The sequence below is a fragment of the Chelonoidis abingdonii genome, chromosome 2 (genome assembly GCF_003597395.2).
Source record: "Chelonoidis abingdonii isolate Lonesome George chromosome 2, CheloAbing_2.0, whole genome shotgun sequence".
NCBI classification, from domain to species: Eukaryota; Metazoa; Chordata; order Testudines; family Testudinidae; genus Chelonoidis; species Chelonoidis abingdonii.
In genome coordinates, this window is record NC_133770.1 from 70,611,177 (window position 1) to 70,633,859 (window position 22,683).

At 38.0% G+C, this 22,683-nt stretch overlaps 1 protein-coding gene across 7 annotated transcripts in view; it reads right to left on the bottom strand.

Moving 5' to 3' along the window:
• TBC1D5 (TBC1 domain family member 5) overlaps positions 1–22,683 on the bottom strand; it is a 534,167-nt gene that overhangs the window by 296,142 nt on the left and 215,342 nt on the right. For 5 of the 7 annotated variants that reach the window (XM_075062444.1, XM_075062442.1, XM_075062441.1 and 2 more), the window contains one exon: positions 12,541–12,669. In XM_075062444.1, the coding sequence (XP_074918545.1) occupies positions 12,541–12,640 (100 nt within the window). In that variant the 5' untranslated portion in view covers positions 12,641–12,669. Of the gene's footprint in view, positions 1–12,540; positions 12,670–15,010; positions 15,079–22,683 lie in introns of all 7 variants that reach the window. The other 2 variants (XM_075062439.1, XM_075062438.1) reach the window with 1 other exon arrangement.

Genomic DNA, 22,683 nt, shown 5'->3' on the forward strand with positions numbered 1-22,683 from the left:
CTTAATTTGCCTTATGTCCTGCATGGCCCTCAGTATGGTATTCATTAAAGCATCAGCTGCTTTGTTAGTAGTAGTGGCACCTAAATGTAGGCTTATTTTTCTTTGTTAAGATGCCAGATTGTTGATAAATATACACATCTTATTGTGAATAGTAAGAAATTAGCTAGTAAGTATTATGGTACTTTGTTTTTCCCCTCATGCTGAAAACCTTTACTTAATTATGCACCAATAGAGAAGACACTGCAAAGTTATACAAGTTGGCAAAAGATTAAGGCACTTTTAGGCCTACTGATCTGAAGCCTAAAATCTGACCTTTGCTAGGGTAAGCTTTTGACAATTAAATGAAACACAAGGCTTAATTCCCTAATTTTTAAAACAGGAAATTCCCGATCTTTAAAAATAAAACGAAATGATCAAAAAATCAAAAAAGTCAGGAAAGTTTCAGTACATATTGACATATTTCGCTGCAGTTTAGAAATTAGTTTCTAAGGCAATCAAAATAGCATAAACAAACTAAGGACTTGAGATACATAGGACTAACTCCAGCTTTATTGTGTTGTGCTTGTTCAGGTCATAACTACTGTATAACCTGCATTCCTCTGCATCGAAGAACAGAAGTGAACTCAAAAATATTTGAGTACAAACTGATCTATCATATTACCCACATTTAAGATTATGATTCATGTGTTCCCCTTTCACGATACCAAAAAAAAACAAATCCAATTAACATCCTGAGATTTGATACGTAGGATTATATAGACATGTACTGTACATATATTCCCTTTCAAAACTATATGTTTAATATATAATTTTAATCATATTACTATGATTAATCATACTATGATTTAATCATATTACTATTTAATCACATACTATCCAACTGTCTCTTCCCAATGCAGGAGAGAAACATGAAATAATTTCATTCTTTATTTCTTTTTTGCATGGAATCATTTGCATGAAGTGTATAACTGCACCTTTATAATTTTTGTATCAACTTTCAATGAAATGTAAAAGGAGTGAATGAAGGCCTCCTTTTGTACTGCTATGTTACTCACAATGAGCTAGTTTTAATATACAGTTAATTACAATTACAATGGTCACACTTGAAAAATGTCTTCTGTTTTTAAAGACTACCATTTGAGAGGAGTGCCTACATTTAAAATGAAGAATACTGCTAGAACTGATAAGCTCCCACAAATGGAAGAACCTTCTTAAGGGCAGCCACAGTATGTGAACCACGTAGGTCAAAGTACTGATCGTTCCAAAAATACTTTTTACCCCATTTAACTATAATGAACGACTACAGAGACAGAACCATGCATAGAGGTACAGTCATCTTTACAAAAATCATGTTTCTAGAAATCTTATTCTTGTTCAGAACTGCAGACTGCAAGTAAAATGAATTTAAAATGGTGCGGCTTTCTTAAAAAATAACTTCCCTTTTTATTTAATTTGCAAACCACATACCATTACAAGTTGTGTCTTCATCAGACCCCTCATCTGAAAATACAAACTGGGTTGAAACTCTCTCACACATTTTGTTTTAATCAAACCTGGATCCTATGGCATCTACTTTAGCTACAATCAGGGGCGGCTCCAGGCACCAGCGCACCAAGAGCAGCAGTCAGGCTGCCTTCGGCGGCATGCCTGCGGGAGGTCCGCGTCCTGCGGCTTCAGCGGCAATTCGGTAGCAGGTACGCCGAAGGTGCGGGACCGGCGGACCTCCCACAGGCTCACCGCCGAACCTGCGTTACCGTGTTACCAGTGGACATCCTGCAGGCACGCCACTGAAAGCATCCTGACTGCCGTGCTTGGGGAAGCAAAATACATAGAGCCGCCCCTGGCTACGATAGGGATCAAGATGAAAGCACAGCTGATAGGCCTCAGTCTAGACAAGACAAGAGGGATAGTAAGAAAAACTAGGAGAAGCATTGATGGAGGTGTCCCTACCTTCATTATTGAGAGGGTTTATTGTCAAGGATGGATGTTCATAATTTGATGCACATCTAGATCAAGTGTCATTCTGTCACCAAAAGGCCTTCTTTCACATCTCTTTGACAATCCATTTATGACAGTTTCCCAATATGTTGACTGGCAGCTATGCAGGCCTTTGTGATATCCAGACTGGATTACTGCACAGCACAATTCATGAAGTTACAATTAGTGTAGGATACAGCTATGCAGTGTTAGCTACAGGTAGAAAAATCACATTGATTTTCAGCTGCAAACTTGTGCTGATTGTTATAGAACCATGTATGGGTTGGGTCCCGGCAACTCACAAGTCTGTGCTTTAACTGTTCATAGATTTGAACATTGAGGCAGGTCATTAAGGAGGGTCCAAGTGCTGCAACTCATTTCCTTCCTCAGTTTCACAGAGCACAAGCTTGATGACCTTTGGGGCACAGTATAAAACCCACCCCTTTACTCTGAAGTTGTGCATGAGGTGATTTGGGGCATGCCTATAGTCTACAACTAATTAACACCAATTATACAGTACAGTAAAATCCAAAAGTACTTTAAATACAATTTATTTTTAAATAAAAATGTTGGGTATTATCCATTGCCAACTGGCTTTATAATGTAATATAATATTTTTAAAGCATTACCATTTTTTCCTCCTGCCTAATATCCAATTCAGAACATTTTTCCAAGAAAGAAATTAGAAATGGAAATGAAAGTAGAATTGAGAGAGAAAGTGACAGGTACAGTTAATGCAAGATGTAAATGAAGAGGAAATGTTCCTGTGGCCTGGTAGTCACCACAATTCTGTTACTGTTAAAAGCAGACTAAACAGTAGCTATTATTAATAAATGAATATTAAAAACAGTGTTACGTTAGCATCTGGTGTTGGAAGATGCAGAAAATATCCTTGTTTCTGCTCAGTCACCACAACATGAGGCAGACTTAATAGAGCTCATTCTTCTATGCAGTAGTGAAATTTTATCCCTGCAGCTCTGTCCTTATCTTCAAGGTGCTGAGTAGCCTGGGCCCAGCATTTCTAAAAGATCAACTAAAGCTTTGGGACCAGGATCATGATCAACAACTCTGCTTCTCAGATAGAATGGGACTTTCTACCATAAAGGTAAAGGTGCTGAAGATAGCACTTTCTTGGACACTAGTATGAGACTGTGGAATGAACTCCCACAGGAATTAAGGACCATCACAAACCTCACCACTGTCTTCTCCAAGTGCAGGGCACACTTCTTCTACCGTTATATATTCACAGCAGCATTTACATTTTAAAAAAATCCCTCAAAACAAAACACTACATGGAACACACAATTTTCCCCTAGGGAGAAACTGAGAGAAAGAACATACCTCACATGCCATATGTTAGTCACACTGCTTAATACACTACTGGAGGGCGTTCAGATACTACAGTGGCAAGGATTATATAAGAACTTATATAGAACAGAACAGTATAGAAGACCTCTGAGCCCTGCGTCACCATCAGCATCCTGGTCTAGGCTCGAATTTACGATCACATGAAAAACATCCTCTCTAGTTTCACAGATTTCAAAAGCAGTTTTCCATTTTGTGCCAGTTCTTGAGGTGCACCCAGGACCGAAAGTCATTTTGCTAACCCCTGACTAGAGCATGAGGGAGTCTTTCTTGTGATAGCTGAGTGTCAGCTGCCTACCACCTCCAGTCTTTCAGTCACTCCTCTGGGCTATGCCAGTCCTAATTTTACCTGGCAGGTTAACAATAGGCGCAAAGCCCAATTCTCAAGTCCCTTTGAAGCATTCCTCTGATATCCAGCCCAACATTGGGTACTCACAGAAGTTCCAGACCCTCTACATCCAAAAGTACAGTTTACTGCTTTTAACTTAAACCACCACCCCTGTAAACCACAGAGCACTTTTGAGCGCTTATAATAAAATAAAAGCAGGTTTATTAAAGAAAGAATAAAGATTTAACTAGAAACAAGAGGGTAGTGGAAAGAAATGGTTACAATACAAAACAAAATCATAAAATTTGTACGAGGGCCAACACTTATCAATAGTCACCTCTCCAATATAATAAAATAAAAGTTCAGTCTGTTGCCATGCTGGCCAGTGTCACAAGAACAAGGATCCAAATATTCATGGATACGAAGTGCTCCTCCCTCCTCTGCGTTATTCTGAAAACCTTACTGTTTCTCTTCAAATAGGTTGAGCCCTTGTATTGTTGTAAAGTTTCATTTCTACCTTTAAGAAGTCTTGATTCTTTGTCATTGCATCTGATGGCCTCCCACTCAAAGTCGTAGTATTGCACAAGGCTAAACAATTGTGCCTTGAATTGTGTCAGTAGAACTGCCATACTGAATCAGACCTGTGATCCTTCTAGTGCAGCGACCTGTCTCTGAAAGTGGCCAGCAGCACCTGACTCTTGTAGATGATGGAGGGAGAAGTAAAGTGCAGAGGGGCTTGATGTGTGTGTTACAATATGTAGGAAATTTTCAGTCTGGCTTACAGACAGAAAAGGGTGATTAACAAGGAATTGCTTGTGATTAAACATCTCAGTGTTAGAATATATTGAAAAAACAAAGCAAAATATGTTTAGGTTAAAGAGGATGTGTGTGATGCAGAGACCCCTTGCCAAAGGGTCTCCTGTTTTTTGTAGACATCTCTCACTTCAAACCTGACAAACTCACTGTATTAAACCTAAAACTTACAAACTATCAGAAAGAGCAGCATGTAATGTATCCATAGAAAGCTTGTAACTTGCTAAGATTCATAATTATTGTGAGTTGTGTGTGTAATAGTTGAGGAGTAATGTATTTATTTTTAAAGTGTGCTTTCTGGATTTGGAATAGAAGTTAGACACCAAGAGATAATGTATCTCAGTAACGGCAACAGGGAGTTGTCACCAAGCTCTGTTTGGCATCAGTGCTGGGGGGATGCAGAGGGATGCCCTCTCCTCCTTCCAGGCTGTGGGGTGGGAGTGGCTCCAGGGGCTCTTCACCTCCCTCTGCCCCTACCCAAGGCTGGGTGCTGCAGAGAGGGAGAGGAGGGGGTGGAGGGGCAGAGGCACCTGTCCCATCCCTGTTGCTCTCAGGAAGTGACAGGGGAGGAGGCAGCAGAGCTCTTTAGTTCTCTCATCCCATCCTGTGAGGATGGCTCCAGGTTGCTATGGCAGGTGGACAGGAAGAGAGATCTGCCTATATCTGCTCTAATCAGTTATTCTGCCCCACAAGGTGGGCAAGTGGGCCGGGCAGCCAATCAGAGGGCTCAGATTGGCTAGAGCCAGGGTAGTCATTTCGTTTTTTTGTCAAGGTCCAAATTTCTCGGCGAAGCTATACTCAAGGTCCAGATACCAGAGAAAAATAATAATAAACAATAGTACTGTTAATAATAAGTAAATTAAAAATACTGGGGTCTGTTCAAAAGCATCTGGCAGCCCAGATTTGGCTTGCCGTTTGCCTACTGATGACCCCTGGGCTAGAGTTCTCATTTGATCCTGTGACTGGCTCCAACCCCAGCCAAAATCACGTCACTCACCAAAACCTTCAAGAGTTGGCAACACTGCAAGTCTGGGAAAGGGGATGAAGAACCCAGGAAGAGTGAAGAAGAGGCTGTGAAGGGGGAGGCTGATCTGGGGGTAAAGGGATGAACTGATGGGGTTGTGAGCTGCATGGACTGAAGTGATGGGGGGTAGATTTAAGGGAAGGCTTGAACTGATGCGGGGGGCAAGCTGAACTGATGGTGGGCTGAACTGAAGGGGGCGGGGGCAGAATTAATTGCTAGGCAGGAACAGGAAGAAAGGAAGGTGAGAGTTCCTTCAACAGGGGGCCAAAATGACCTTACTCAACAAGTCTGGGGAGTGGGCAGCATTAATTGTCACACACAGACAGGAGATGGGCAGGGGGATTTCAATAATCAAAAGACAAAACAAACCACAATTTTTTTTAAACCCTCATGATTTTACTCTCTCAAGGTTGGCCATACTGCGACAGCTGACAGCAGGCAGCTGCAGGGTCACTCATATTTGTTAAATAGCATCACAGAAACGTAGGACTGGAAGAGATCTCAAAAGACTGTCCGGTCTGGTCCTTTGCCCTGAGGCAGCAGTAAGTATTATCTAGACCATCTCTGGCCAGCAGGCTCCTAGTTTTAGCTGCTTTCTAAACTGCTTCCACCTAGGAGTTTATGCCTCCTGATTGGTGGAGCTGAGGGGACACTGTAGGCTGCATCTCTCCAGTTAGACTTCTTCAGGACTAACCACAGAGACCCACCCAGGAGGACTCTAACCATAGAGATGTAGCCTACACCATTGATCCCCAAAGCACCCAGCACTGCAGACTTGGAGCTAGCACTAGGACAACACTGGGTAGTGTTTTAGCCATCTCTCAAGCTAGTTACAGGAGCCTGCAAGCAAGTCAGGGAACAGCAGCAATAACGAGTTTACAGCAAACCCAGCCAGGAAGCAGCAAGCATGAGCAGCCAGAGCTGGACCCAGCTAGGGGCTGCAGCCCATCCAAAGCATTGCCCCAACTGATTGCCGGAAAAGCCAGAACTTCCATCCATCTAGGGAAAGTGATATATAGCACACCTAGCAATTCAACCAGAGCGCCAGACTGTCCTGAAAAGGACAAGGAGCAGCAGCTTAGGAATTTGCCAGAGTTACCTGCACACCAACCCAAGAAGATACCAGAGCCATCCAGGAACATAGCAATTTGTATGCTCCAAATGCTCAGATCATGCTGCAGCTTTGTTAGTCCTAAGTATTGGAAATCAGGATATTTTCTGTCATTTAAGTAAGGCAATATATATTCATCAAACATGCATTTTAGGGGATTCAGTTATTTGCATAAATTCTCCAGATTTCTGAACTTTCAGCTTTAACAGGCATGGTCATAAGTAGCAGCAGTGATCTGTCTGAGGGGAAATCCCAAAAGCACTATGTTCTTCTTGTAGTTATTCCTAGCCTGAGATGCTTGTGCTCACATGATTAGAAACTCTTGTCATAGCCCAATTCCGTCTACTCAAAATATAGGAACAAAAGCAGGACCACTGCCATAATATCACAGTGGATCAACCAGAGGCTCACCAACCCAAAGAGGATAGTAAAGGGGACTTCAAGAGTTCACCTTTGTTTTTAAATAAACGCATAGTACATTTTAAAATAAATATAGACCAGGGGTAGGCAACCTATGGCACATGTGCCGAAGGCGGCACTCGAGCTGATTTTCATTGGCACTCACACTGCCTGGGTTCTGGCCACTGGTCCGGGGGCTCTGCATTTTAATTTAATTTTAAATGAAGCTTCTTACACATTTTAAAAACCTTATTTACTTAACATACAAAAGTTTAGTTACATATTATAGACTTATAGAAAGAGACCTTCTAAAAGCATTAACATGTATTACTGCCACGCGAAAGCTTAAATTAGAGTGAATAAATGAAGCCTCGGCACAACACTTCTGAAAAGTTGCCGACTCTTGATATAGACTATAGCACGTGTGTAGTCAAAGTATTGTAAAATACTACAGACCATATTGACCTGGCCCCTGAGATGGACAGTTTCACAATCTTTGATTGTGCTCATTTCAGTCATACCCTATGATATCTGTCTTTCTAACCATATCACCCTTTTCCTCTCTCACCATCTAACAGCCTCTTTAAAAAAAAAGAATCACTCATAACTCAAGTTTTTCCTTTCCTTTAATAGAAGCCAAGAACATATTACATTTTTCTATGTGAAGTATGCTATTAAAGCAAATGAAATTGTGAGAACACACCGACACTGTTAAAGTAAATTACCCAATTCATTAATAATTTCATTTCAAGTGACCTTAACTGTATTAATTGTAATATTAAGCAAATTATATTGAAAAGGATTAAATACATTGTTCTAGTCTATCCTTGGAGGATAAACTTCCCCATGAAAGGGGAATAGCGCCTACTGCATTCTTCAAAACGTGCATTAAAAAATTAAATAATGCTATCAACCATGTTACAGATAATTACTGCAACTCTGAAATAAAGCTACTCCAAGTTTTACTACTTCACTGCAATTTAATCATCAAGAACTTGGAAAAGAACAAAATAATTTGCTAGGTACAGTACATAGTGAAATGGAGAAAATCAGATTCTGAAATGCTGCCTCCAACAGTCTCTCCTCATCTCCAGGGTTCAAGACTTTTCTGGAAAAGGGTAGAGGTTAATAAACCTGAATTTTCTCTAGCAAAATGCAACCACATTTCAAATATCCCATGCATGAAACAATAAGTAGCTGGAATGGTATTTGATGTAAAAAGTATGAATGAGAAGTCATTGTGCTAAAATGTTCATTTTTAATTTATACAGAGGATCAGACTTTAAAAGTAACTTAGATACCTGATCCTTGGGTTAGAAGGCTTGAAATAGGCAATTCATTTAAACTCTGCTGAAAGGGGGAACCACGCTAATAAATGAACAGGTCCAGAATCCATATTGTGGCTCCCTATTTAAGTTCTTCTGTCCAGGAAGTGCAGTACTGACAACCAGGATGAATCTCAGGTACATAAATAATCCAATTCCTAAAAATACAGTATGAGAACAAGAATGCACTCCAGAAACAGGATGCAAAGAAGGCAGCTGCACATGTTCAGAGAGAGGAAATACAGGGATCACTGGAGGTCTGACACTGGATGAGAGAGAGAAGTTCAGGGATTAGCAAAAATCCAACTGTCCGGATAGGTTTATGATTCTATATATGGAGAAAGAATCTATATTTAAATGCACACAGGAAAAATAAAAATAAAATATATTTCATTTTGTTTCCATTTTTAGTTAAAATATACATTGCATGCAGATTTTCATGCTAACAGGAGATTATTTATCAATGAAAACTGCTTAAGTAGAAAGTGTGATTTCCTCTTGAAGGACAGATTTAAGCATTCATGTGCTTGGATTCTTGAAATGATGCATTCTGTTCCTTTTTTGAAAAGAAATAATTTGCCTTATGAATGTGTTCAGGTTACCCATAAGAAGGAGCTGATTCCAAATCTGCAACTCATTTGGACAGGCCTTTAGGAAAATTTTACTTTTGTTTCAATTTCCCTATCAGTAAAATGGAGATACTTACCTCACAGCACTGTTTTAAGAATCGTTTGTGCAGTGCCTTTAAAATATAAAGCTATATATAAGCAAGTACTTTTACTCAGAAGATTTCTACAGATCCTAAGTATCAGTAATATAAATAAAGATTTCACAACTCATTTTAAAATCAAAACGTCTTTCCTGTTATTGATCAATTAGTGGCCTGAATACTGCTGTCTTGATTTGGATAATTGCAAACAAGCACACTCTCATGAGATTTCACTCTGATTCAAAATCCTAATTTCCTTAACCACACAAAAATTGAATGGGTAACTTTTTTTCTCAAAATAATCACCCCTTTAATTTTAGTCAAAGCCTCTAAAAAAATTAAGGAAAATCAAAGACAAATGTGTCAATCCTACAACTATATTTTACATCTATAATAAACATACATGCTCCCCAAATTTAGTATTTCCTGTAGCTTGCCAAATCAGACTAGTTTCTGACATTAACGAGATCTATTTTCACAATGCTTATACTTACTAATGATCTGCCTTATTTTCTTTAACTCATCTCAGTAAAGACCTTTACCATTTAGTCTCCAAGATAATACTCTAAACATCTCTCACCGCTTCAAAAGAACAACACACAGGGCCTGATATTTCACAATATTCTACAAGTCATCGCTAAGCAATATGCTGTATCTCTTGTGAATTTCTATACTGCTTGACAAAGCTGCCTGGAAAAATTCTTTAGTGATTTTTTTATTATCCTCTAAATAGCGTAACCAAAACAACGTATATTGGGTACATCTTCAACTATAACAGGGAAACACATTTATCTTAAAATATAGGGATGTGGACAGTATTTTAGCAAAATATTAAAATAGCAATTCAAAAGATAAATTCAAATCTCAGCATAGACAAATGGTACATTAGTAGTACAACATATTACCATGTGAGAGAAATGGGTTCATGAGTGACACTTTGATTCTCACATATGAGGCCAGCATATGATTGTAGGGATACTCTTCCCAATGAATGACTAAATTTATTTCAGTAGAAGGGACCATTATGTTCACCTAGTCTGACTTGTTGTATTACATATACCTAGGGCCCTACCAAAGTCTCTGATCAACAGATGGATTCTTCCCAATGCTTAGAATACTCATTTAGGAATCTGTGATTGCCTCCTTACACTGAACTTCCGAGGCGGATTGGATGGGCAAGGAAAATTACATGCTTTGACATACAAGTCCTCTCCCACAGCAATCCAAAAATATACTTTATTTAAAATTAAATGATAAAACGCAGAAGATTGATCTTGGTTACATATGGCACCAAATTAAAATGCAGTATGTGTTTCACAGTAAAAAAAAAAAAAAAAAAAAAAGCTATGAAAATGAAATGGATGCATTATATAAAATATTTACATATACAGAATGTGAAAAAAAAACTGTACTATGGTTGGTAACCTTTATGACTTTGGGGGAACCATGTATTTACATATCCTTATCTTCCCATGTGTGTATGTGTGTGTTGTGTATATATTTTTAACAGTTGACAGCTGTTTTAGAGCATACAGAGATGCCAAGCTGAATGAGGGCCTTGATTACTTCAAGATGAGCTATCTAAAGTTTCTATTCATTTTAAGTGTTGTTAGTGGGAAGAGTCATTAGTCACTTCCTTGTCTCATAGAACATCAGCATACATTTACATTGTTAATGAACATTTGGGGTAAATGAATTAATGGCACTTTTAAACATCAATTCAATACTAATAACTTTGTATGTCACAGAAATGTTAAGGTTGGGATAAAAACTAAAAGCCTGTTCATTCAAGGTAACTAATCACTCTTGGGCACAATAAAGGGTAAAATTAATTTAAAATGTTTTTGTAACAGGGTTAAAATCTTGACTTGTCTTGAAACGGAGCTGAGAGAGACGTGTAGATTTTTTTTTTTAAACTAAACAAGAAACGTGCAATTTTTGATCAGTGTTGGCTACACACTAACCCAGGGGTAGGCAACCTATGGCACGTGTGCCAAAGGTGGCACGCGAGCTGATTTTCAGCAGCACTCACGCTGCCCAGGTCCTGGTCACCGGTCCGGGGGGCTCTGCATTTTAATTTAATTTTAAATGAAGCTTCTTAAACATTTTGAAAACCTTATTTACTTTACATACAACAATTGTTTAGTTATATATTACAGACTTATAGAAAGAGATCTTCTAAAAACGGCACGCGAAACCTTAAATTAGAGTGAATAAATGAAGACTCGGCACACCACTTCTGAAAGGTTGCCGACCCCTCCACTCACCTAAAGTACATCACAAATATTTCATTTGGAAAACATGTAATACTTCAGAATTTTATAAATCTTTATTCCTAGGCTTCTGAAAATGTGTACTAAGAATGTATTTGCTTCATCAAACTAAGATGGCTATTAACCTTTTAGATGTGAAGTGTAAAAGCCTAGTGATATTCACTTGAAAAAACTATTACCTTTATAGAATGGGTTCCATCAAGATGTCCATTCTACTTTTCCTCACATTGAAAAAAGCTTTATAAAGCAGTAAAAAATTAGCGCTGTGATTTTAGCTTTTTACAAAATAATTGATATCTGAATTAAAAATTGAAATGTTGCTCTTTTTAATACATTTTACTTTATTGCAGATTTACACATAGAGGCACACAGAAAACACGTGATTAAGCAGTTTCAATTCTAATTTAAAATGAATTTTTTATCTTGCATTCCTGGTACATGCGTTCAATGACTGGAAAATTATAGGTAGTTAAGGTGTCATTGTGTATAACTGAGTACTTGAGGAATGTTTTCATGACAAGGATGAGGTTTCAAGCATCTTGTTAAGCTTATCATTTCCTTCTAACCAACCATGTTGTCACTACTAGCAAATAAGTAGAAAGGACAAGTAACACAGACAAGCACTTGCATTATGCAAGCAGTTTCTTCTCACTGTTCATTTGGGTAGTCTGAATACTGCCTTGTGTTAATTTACCTTGAGTTACACAGTAATTTCCATTTTAATTCCACCTGTTCTATTTTAGGTTTTTATTTAAGGAAACCAGGAGAGAGAAGTGTTATGATTCAAAAGAAGAAAAAAAGAAAAGTCTTTTTTCATCAGCATAACCTCACCCAAAATAAAATGCTAAATTTTATCAAAGAAAAAAAAATCAACAGTGTACAACAGCCAAAAGAGCCCATCTTTGAAAAAAGTTGTAACAAAGGCTATGTTTCATTTTAATATTTTTATGCTGAAGTCACTGTTTGGTTTATGATTAAAAAAGGATGACAGCGCATTAAGCATTTGACTAATGTTTCTATCTGTAACTGAAAGTTGACTTTTCGTGGTTTTCATTAGTTTCAGAGTGCTCTACACACACACTGTGAAATGTTCTTAAAGTTGCCCTGCTCAACTTCATTGACAGAATTAAACAAATTATGACAGGCATAGCAATCATGAGACTCTTATGTAAGGTTTCTAAGTACAAAGTAAGAAGTATAGAAATATTAAACTCACCTTCTTCGGGCTTGTTCAGGTAACCCTGCAAGGGATCAATGCCTATTTCTTGGTCTTCTGTTTGCAACGGGTGACTGGTTTCAGATATGGAATGATACATATTGGCAATTTCCACTAAAGAGCGATTATCTGGGAAGGGAAAACAGAGACACAACTAATATGTAAGCATTTCTTTCATTGCTTTACAATAACAAAAAGGCAGCAGAAAGCCTAATGCTGTAAATGCTTAAACGCTTTCCTGATTTCTAGCATGTTACCATTATATGTCTGGTAAGCATATTAAAGAAAATTATATTAAAGAAAATTAATTCCAAATCACTTAACTTCTGCTCAGGTGTTTCTGAGACGTCCTTAATTTGTATTATCATTATTATTTGTATTACAGTAGCACCTAGAAGTCATGGGCCAGGATCCCACTGTGCGAGGTGCTGTATAATCAGAACAGTAAGATGGTCTCTGCCCCAAAGAGATTACCATCTAAAAATAAGACACTGGCAACCAGTGGACACAGACAAATGAGGGAGTACAAGGAAACAAGGACACAGTATTGGTCAGCAATATAGGCAGTAGTCTCAGTACACTAGCAGCCTTATTGCCAAGTTTCTCGTTGGCATCACAGAAAAGGAAAGAGAGCTTTAAGGAGCATTAATGAGGTAGTCTATGAATGCTAACAGGGAACTGTTCCCAAGTGTGAGGAGTAGCATGGAAATACAAAGGTGGCTGTTTGACAATTTAACAAGTATGTGAGGGAGGCACTATGGGCTGGCTGGAGGAGACAGCTGCCATACTGTTAATGAATGAGACATGATAGGTAGAGTGGGAATACGCCACAAAGAGCTTTAAAAGCAAAGACAAATAGTTTATGTCTGGTACTAGAGCAGATTTCTCAAATGCGGCCATCAGGAGCTTTTCTTGAGGCCACAGCCTCCTGGGCCGTGATTGGGGTGGGGCTGTGGCAAAGCAGTGGCTTCTCCCCCGGGGCTGCCTGCAGGGGTTCATCCCTACCCCCTCTGGAGCTACATACACTGTAGGAGCAGGTAACCAGGGTGGTGTGGCTCAGGCTTCAGCCCTGGAGTGACAGGCTCTGGCCACGTAGCAGCAGGCTCTGTGCCCCAGCGGCAGGGTTTTGGGCTCCATCCCTGGACTCACCCCCACCATCATCTCAACCTCTGCTGCCTCCTCCAGATCCCCATTGTCCCTGGCCCCCCTGCCTCCTTACCCACCTCCTCATCCAGGGCTTAATTTGTACCCCAGCATGCCACAGGTGAATAAGTCTGCTGTGAAGAATGATATTAACAAATATACAACTATCACTTTTCACTGTAGCAGATTTCCTAACTAGCAATATATATTAAAAAAAAATTAAAACATGCAAAGTACCTTATTTTTGTTTCTATTCAGTTTAGGTCCAGTAAAGAATAGAGGCATTTTTATTTTTGAGTCTACAAAAAACCCTACATAAATAAATTACAATGATCTGGACATGTATATGTGCATATTTATTTGTTTTTCCTAAAGTATTTTAACAAAAATTGCTAGCATGGCCACTAGCAAGAGTTGGTGGCTGCACTCTGAGGCCACCAAAAAACATGTCATGAGAACCCCTGTACTAGAGAATCAGAAGCCAATGAAGGAATGCAGCAAGATGGTTTACATTGTCACAACAACAGGTTAGGAAAATTATCTTCACAGCAGCATTCTCAAGAGAAATGAGAAAAGCAAGATGACATTTTGGGTCTTTATTAAACATTTCAACCTTTACATCTTGAAAGATATGTAGGTAGCTTACCACAGAAGAGAAATGTATGATTTTCCCAAGCTAAGTAATTATCTTATCTAAGGGTGCCATCCCTTCAGAGATTATAGAATGCTCACTACCACCACCTAAGGTCATCATTCTTTGCCATTTTTACCAAGCTTATTGACTTTCTAACCCCATCAGGAAAATTTCTATCTAAAAGACCAGGAGAGGAGCAGGAAGAATATTTTACAATAAATAAAAACATAAGTATATAGAGAACTACTAATACCAAAGAGTAAATACGCACAAAATTCAATCACCTCACAATCACTTTTCTTTCTGCTCATATGAAGTATGGTGCTAATCACATGGTGTACACCTACAGTTTGCTGGCGATCAGTGAGAAACTCCTGATTCAAAATGGGCCTTGAATCTTTGAGATTTCCCCAGTTTTATATATCTTTTCCCTGTCTTGCTTCTCCCTATGTTGTATTAAACAAAGAGATTCTCTGGATAGAGAGGTATAGCTAAAAATCATGAACAGACTAGATGCTCAATATATTTATACTTCTACGTACTAACTCAAAACAAGCATGTTACACAGACTGATACATGAGTGTGAGGCCACTTTAGGTTTTTCCAATGCAATTTTGCTACATAACTTCATGCTAATCAACAACAGAATATTTGTAGAATGTTTAACCACAGTAAAAATGATTCAAGCTTTACCTGAATTCTTAGGCATCAGAACAGAACAAAGAGGGAGAGTTGTTTATGACCAAGTGGTCTGAGAGGAGCTGGAAAAGGGCGGGAGGGAAATAGAGATAAATGGATAAAAAGCTAGAAAGAATTAAAACTATGAAACTATCCAGAAAATATCCAGAGAGAGATTCTTTTTAGGACTGTTTCTACTTGCTGGAGTTTTTTAGCTTCTGCCTTGGTTTTCTCTGATATGCTATTGACGTTCTAGTTCTTCTTTACTAAATTCACAAGCTTATTTAGAATTTTATTGCCAGAACTTAACTTCTTGCTGTTATGGCCCCTCTGACGTTGCTTCACAATTTGTGCAATTACACTGAATGCCTTTCAAATTGAGAATCAGATTCAAAAATCATTTTGCTGGTTAATTCATAGGATTTGTTTCAGATTTCTAGACTTGCTATTTGTTTAACACGCCCAAAGTGCTTGGAGCTTTACCTACAAAACAAGGCTTTTGCTCCAATGCATTTGTTGTATTTTATATTCTCCCCCACCCCCCGATCCCTTATCCCTTCCTTTAACACTTCCCAACAATCATGCCTTTGCACCCCTAATCTATGTTTGGTGGCATAATTTACTATACACAGACTACTTAAGCACTTTTAAATAGCTGAAGAGACATCCTTTTGACTCCTATACTTCAATTGATCACACTGTTTATTTGTATTTCGTTACTGATACGTAGGATTAGTGCTGCAATATTATAATTAGTCTGCCCATTCTTTGTATTCCAAGCAATTTTCTTGATAGTTATATACTTTAATTCTTTCTAGTTCTTCCAACAATAAGCAAACAAAACTATTAAACCATTAAGATTACCCATGGGATCTTGCGTTGAGAAAGATTAATTCTTTACAGATTTGTTTTTGATTTGTAATGGCCCATAACATATTGTTCATATTAAATAAGATGTAATTTAACGGCATCTTCATTGAGAAACATTAAAAGGTTTAGAAAAATCATTTGAAAGAATTTACAGACTACCGGATGACATGACTCAGGGTTTTCTATCCAGTTAATTCTATTGTCACTGCTTGGACCAAAAGTGGGTCTAGGATTTCCTCTTGCCTCAAGTTATTTGTAAAACTTGAAAAGAACATGGCTTTCAGCTTCAGCAGCATTTCTACAGGGCTAGAATCCTTTTATTCTTCAATTTCAAATGGAAATTTAGAAGGTACATTATAGTTTCAGTATACCTCAACTGAAATATACCTCAATGTTCACTATACCAAATTATTGACGTTAATTCACTTCACTCCATCATGTGCATAAATAATTGTATTGTAATACACAGATAATAAGACAAATTCAAAGGAGCTGTGTGTGGATAATATATAAATATTAATCAGTTATTAACTGCCTTTTGATTTAAAAAAAATCCTCAAAAATTTAACATTTAAGAAGTTTCCTTGAAATTTCATCAGTAAAAATTAGTGCAATCTATTCTTACCAAGATGTGAGGTAAAAAGCAAAGACAGGAGTATTTTCTCGTCTTAGTCAACATGAGCATCTGAACATGTGAGTTATTCAAACCACAAATAGGAATGTTTAAAATAGTAAAATTTAATCAGATTATTTTTGTAAGTCTGAAATATATGTAATCAGATAGAAATACTAGGAAGTACAAAGTATAGGGTATATAAAACAGAATTAGGTGTAGACCAGTGTATCCACCTTATACAATGCCCATTAAGGTAGAAATGGAGTTTTCCTAAAAAAAGGAAGGTTAGAGGGAGGGAAGCAGACAAATTGCAGGTATGAGGGAGGGCACAAGGACAGGATGGAGAAAAGAAGGAAAAGAGCCAAGGCAATACCAGATCAGAACAGGACTATCAGATAGCACATAAAATGACTTTCAGTACATCTTGGCATGACTCGGGGTACATTTACCTTGTAACTGGATATGTGATTGAAACTCACGTAGGCATACCCACTCTAGCTTTAATCTACCTAGTACGGCTAAAAGACACAGTGGCACGGACCCCAGCAGAGGCTAGTAATGTGAGAATGTACCCAGGGTTCCAGGTGGGCTTGTACAGCCCACACCAAGGCCTGTGCCATCACATAGACATATCCTTGAGGAAAATCTGTTTTGTTGGGTGGAAAGGGATTTTATCTCGACAACCCACACCAATTTAAAAGGTAACCTACAAAATTAATCAAGTTCTATAAACATTCACTATGTGTTGAAGGCCCATAAAACATAGGCAAACTACATTATCCTCATAATTACTGAAAAAAATAAAGCATATTTTCAGGGGAAAAGGATGTTAATGCTACTTCTTGGCAAGGCTAGGAATGGCATTCAGCACATAATAGCAGTGGTAAAGTTACTTAAGTGACCTGTAGAGAGAAATTTCAGTATATGTGAATTAAATGTATTGAAGCTCTTTGCACTAATATTTGAGTACTTCATCCCCTTCACCAAAAGTTCTTGGTCCTTCATTATATACCAGATAGAAAATATACTATGCATCCTTCCCCTTTTAATTATCAAAGCCAAGGATGAGTAGAGGAAACTCATGGTTAGCTAAATGATAAATTATTTGCTACCCACGAAGTCAGACTGATTAAAATGTCCTGGCTAAAAGCATATGTCATAAGTGGTAATGGTCTTATGTTTTGTTTAAGTATCACAGCATCATGTTCGTGAGGGTTCACAGCTTCCCTTACTTACAGTTGTACAACGTAATCAAGGGAGTTAGTTCAGAAAGGAGAGATTCTCCATGAAGTATAAGGCAGGTTTACATCTGTTTTAAAATGAGCTATTAGAAAGGTGGGGAAGGATGGTTGCAGTTAAGGCATTAGAGTGTGGTTTATGAGATTGAGAATCGGTTTCCAGCTCTTCCACAGACTTGTGACTTTGGCCAAGTCAGTCACTTAGTTTCCAATCCTGATTCCATTGAAATTAACAGCAAAGGTCACTAAAACAAGTGATCTGGGATCAGGTCCTCATTCTCTGTAAATCAGTTCCTTATCTGTGATGTATCCTACGTCACAGTGATATTGTGAGGATAAATTCTTCAATGTATGTGAAATGCTCAGATATTACAGTTATGAGTGTCCATGAAAGGTTAATAAACAAACAGGACTGTTCAGGAACAAAACAAAAGACACTTTCTGAACATGACTGAAATTGTGCAGTATTTTGGCTCCACATCACCTTTAAAATATAATCTGAACATACACTGCTGTACAATATCTACATGTCAGAATAATTACTCCTATGGCTTTTACCTAGCAATAAGTTTTACTATTAGGAGAGGTATGAGACGTCAGGTAACAATCTTACGAGGATACACAGTAAATTAAAAATGGTCTGAAATAGTTAAAAAGTTCCCACAGATCTAGTATAATGAGGAAAACAAAACTACTGCACTTTAGAAAGGCAAAACCCTTATTAATATTACATTCCAACTCATAGTGAATGACAAATTTAATATTTTCATTGCTTATATTGCCATATAATGATGGGTGAATCTCAAAAGGTTCAGAGATCACATTCAGGGTAGCATCTAAGAGCAGGAACCGAAGTTCATATGAACATGTCTGATCTATAAGGTGGGTTGGCATGTTCCCCCTCTGGAAGGATACCATCAATCCCTTCAGCTTTCCAGGTTTTGGTTTCCATCAACGCAACATTGATCTCCTTAACTGAATATGGAGAGGAGAGTCAGAATACAACGTCCAGTGGCTAATTGACGACATTGGTATGTTGGTGAATTAGCACAAAACAGAGAGCACGAAAAACACCAACACTTAACAGAATCACCACATAATATCAACATTACTTATTTTAAACTGAAAAACATACTAATAAAAAAACTAAGTGAAAGTACAATATTTAAAATACATTAAGCTTCACTGTTTCAATAGCAATCTTGGAAATGAGGTCTGAAGCATGGATAGCTCTAAACAGGTCCGCTGCTGGTTGCTGAACCTAAGCAATATTGCTTAGTCAACAGGGAGAGGACCACATAGCTACTTTGCAGATCTCTTGCGATTGAAAGCAGTGGTAGTCTTGCCTTTAACTGAATGAGTCTCCATAGCACTTTCTCTATGTTATTTAGTTAACGGCTGTGTCCAGTTAAGTCATAGCAATGTAAAATGCAATTAGATGTCCTCTGGGTAACAACAAAATGTTAGGTGGACTTTCTAAGGGCTTCAGTTCAACTAATTATAACAGACCTTTCTAACAAAGTTGGAATGAGTTGACTTTTTAAACACTGGCAGGCAAAGAACATTGGCAGACTGATAGGTTCATTAAGGCGGAACTCCATCAGCATCTTGAAGAGGAATGAGTAATTCACGATAAATGAGGTAGTGCCCCATATATCTGGATTGAGTTAGGCCCCAGTCTTGCTAAATGATCCTCCTGGGAACACCTCTGAACCTCTGAGGACCCTGCATGGAGTAACTTGCAGGGTTAGGGCCTTAGGCCAAGATTCTTAAGAGAGACTAGTGATTTTTAAACTAGCTAGGACCCAAACCAGCAGGACCCTTACTGAACTACTTCTACAGATCAGTACAACTGCCATCCATTGAACAAGCATCTGCTTTAGATAGTGCACTTATTTACTATGAGGAAAAGTGCACAATTTGACAAATTTTAGATAGCACAAAACATGACATTTTTGTTTTATAAAATGCATCAGATTATATATCATTAAAATGGAATGATGCAAACACGAAAACGGGCTGTCATTGTGAAGTACGTTAGTTAACATTACCATCAGCTGGGGTCCAGAATGAAACAAAATTAGATCATATCACTGATGAAGGATATGTTAACAGTCAGTGAGTCTGATATTGTGAAATGCAATTAATTTTGTCCCATTTAATAAAAATTCCTGTATTTTAACTTCTGTCTATCTAATCTTTAATAAAAACAGAGTTACATTGGACTCTAAATAAGTTAATTAAGTATTAAAATCAGTCATGTGAAAGTCTTAATATTTAATATTGTTAGATTGTATATCAAAGTGGTTTTATTATTTATTTACTGCAAACCTTTCCAGAATACTTCATATGGCAACAGGGGGTCTGAATCTCACAAGATAAATGCATTTATAATGCCAAATAAATTATATATAAAAGCATTTGTCTTAATACATGTCATTCAATATTAAATATCACCCATTGGTACCACCCTGAAACTCTAATCCATTTTTACCAACCACGCATTTGTATTATTCAAATGTTGTCTATTAAATAGTTGTCTCTAGAGCCACAGTGAAGGGCTACATACCTAAGAACAATTATCATAAGAGCTTTAAAGCACAGTCTGGAGACTTAACCCTACAACTTTCATGTCTTACTAGCACTTAAACATACAGGACATAAACTCAATGGTGAATTAAAATGTCAGGCACAAAATACAATAGAAATAGCTGGAATCATGACAAAATATGCTTTTGGCAGTTCACATGAGGGTTTAAAACTTTTCATATTACAATGAGAAAAGAGCACTGTATTTAAAACACCCAGTCCTTGCTTACAACAAGGACAGGAAATTCTAAAATAGAAGTCTGTCAAAGCACAGAACAAGTTTATTTGGCTGATAGATAGTTTACTCTTGGTTACCATGCTTCTTCAAAATACTTCTAGCTGTTTCATAGAAGAAAACATTAAGCAGTGTATGGGATAAGGACCCCGGGAGAAGGGATTTCTTACCTCATGTAGACCATTGAACCAGATAATTATGAAAAATGGAGTCCCTGCTAACCATATTATTATCTATAGCCTTGCCCACATTAGGAAAAGTTTGTATTTGACACAGGGCTTCTTTGATAGATATAGATAGCGTCCCACTGATAGATATAGTGTCGACCATGTTAAATTTCCACTGTAAGAAAGTGGGGTTCAACATGTTTGGTACTCTGTGAAGGCAGGACAACCATTTTCCAACATAGGCTAAGAATGCACATAGGGGAACAGCAGGCAACAGGTTCTAGCATATTAACAGCTTCAATAACAGAGTTTTCTAAAACAAAAAATTCATGTGAAACTGGGACAGACTGTACAGATTTCTCTGGTTTACTTTGATGAAAAAATCTTAATTTTTTCCAGATTCAAATATAAGATTGGGAGAGGCCATATCTTTAGCTGAAAAATCTTGTCCATTTGCTTGTTCTGAAATCTAGGTTAATAAAGGAAGATGCTTGATCACTGATGAGTCACACAGACCTATGAACTCAGTAACTACTCAAGTCCCCACATATGCAAACTCTTCCACAGCTAGGGCAACTCAGAGCCTAGAACAACAGAAAGTAAGCCAACAGAACATCACTGAGCACCTAGCTGCCTACCAGCAGGTGTGAAATCAACACTTTATATTTCATTGTAATTTGTATTTTCAACTCTAACTCCCAAAACGATTATTAAGATATCTATAGAGAACTCCTATTTGGTAATATAGGTATTCTTTATTTGGAAATGTATTTATTCACGTGTCTTTTTAACAAAAAACTAGAGGACATTAAAGGGAGGGGAGAGGGACAGCTCAGTGGTTTGAGCATTGGCCTACTAAACCCAGGGTTGTGAGTTCAATCCTTGAGGGGGCCATTTAGGGAACTGGGGTAAAAATCTGGGGATTGATCCTGCTTTGAGCAGGGGGTTGGACTAGATGACCTCCTGAGGTCCCTTCCAACCATAATAGTCTATGAAAGTATTGGACTGTTCCCCTGCCCCGGTTACTCCCTCCATGACACAGTGCTCCAAGGGAGGGCCATGCATAGCTATGATTGGTGCTCAGAAGTATTTTAGAATCCTCAGTTGTGGAAGTGGAATCGAGCAGAGCAGACAATTTGCTACTCTCCATGCCTGTCTCTCCTAGGTGTAATACACCTCTACCTCGATATAAAGCTGTCCTTGGGAGCCAAAAAAATCTTACCATGCTATAGGTGAAACCATGTTATACTGAACTTGCTTTGATCCACCGGAGTGTGCAGACCTGCCCCCCTACCCCCAGAGCACTGTTTTACTGCGTTATATCCAAATTCGTGTTATATTGGGAGGCATTATATTGAGGTAGTGGTGTAATAGCATCCATATGGATGTCATGGATCTGCAGATCTGTGTCTTCTGCTTGGGGCTCCAAAGTTTGGAAGATGTGGGCTCCAGCCCACTCTGCATCCGCCTCCCAAAGTCCTTTCCACCAACTGGAGCTATATCTGAGAAACTGCATTGGATCATTCTGATGGAGTTTACTGGTCCTCTCTATTCCTCCCTAGAGGACAGGGAAAAACCAGTCTAAAATATTCTAAAATCTAAGTCTAAAATATTCTGGATGCAGAAGTCAATAGTTACAAAGTGTTCAAAAAAGTATGAAATGCAGAATTGGCTTTAGAACTTTTTCTCTGCAAACATAAATTCACCCCTTGATTTCTCTCTCCCAGTATTTCAAAACACACTATAAAGTTTTCCCTCCCCAATAGTTAAAAAACAACAATGTATACAAGTTGGAGAACCATTTAAAGATCAATGACAAACTGCGGTCCAAACATTAAAAATCATCCATATTTTGAATAAACTTTAAGGTATATTCTAGTGACCTGTTTTCAAAACTGTTGAAAGAAAATGGAAATTAAATATAGTGTATCCAAATATAGTTAAGAGATTAAAGTAGTGTAATATCGTTTACT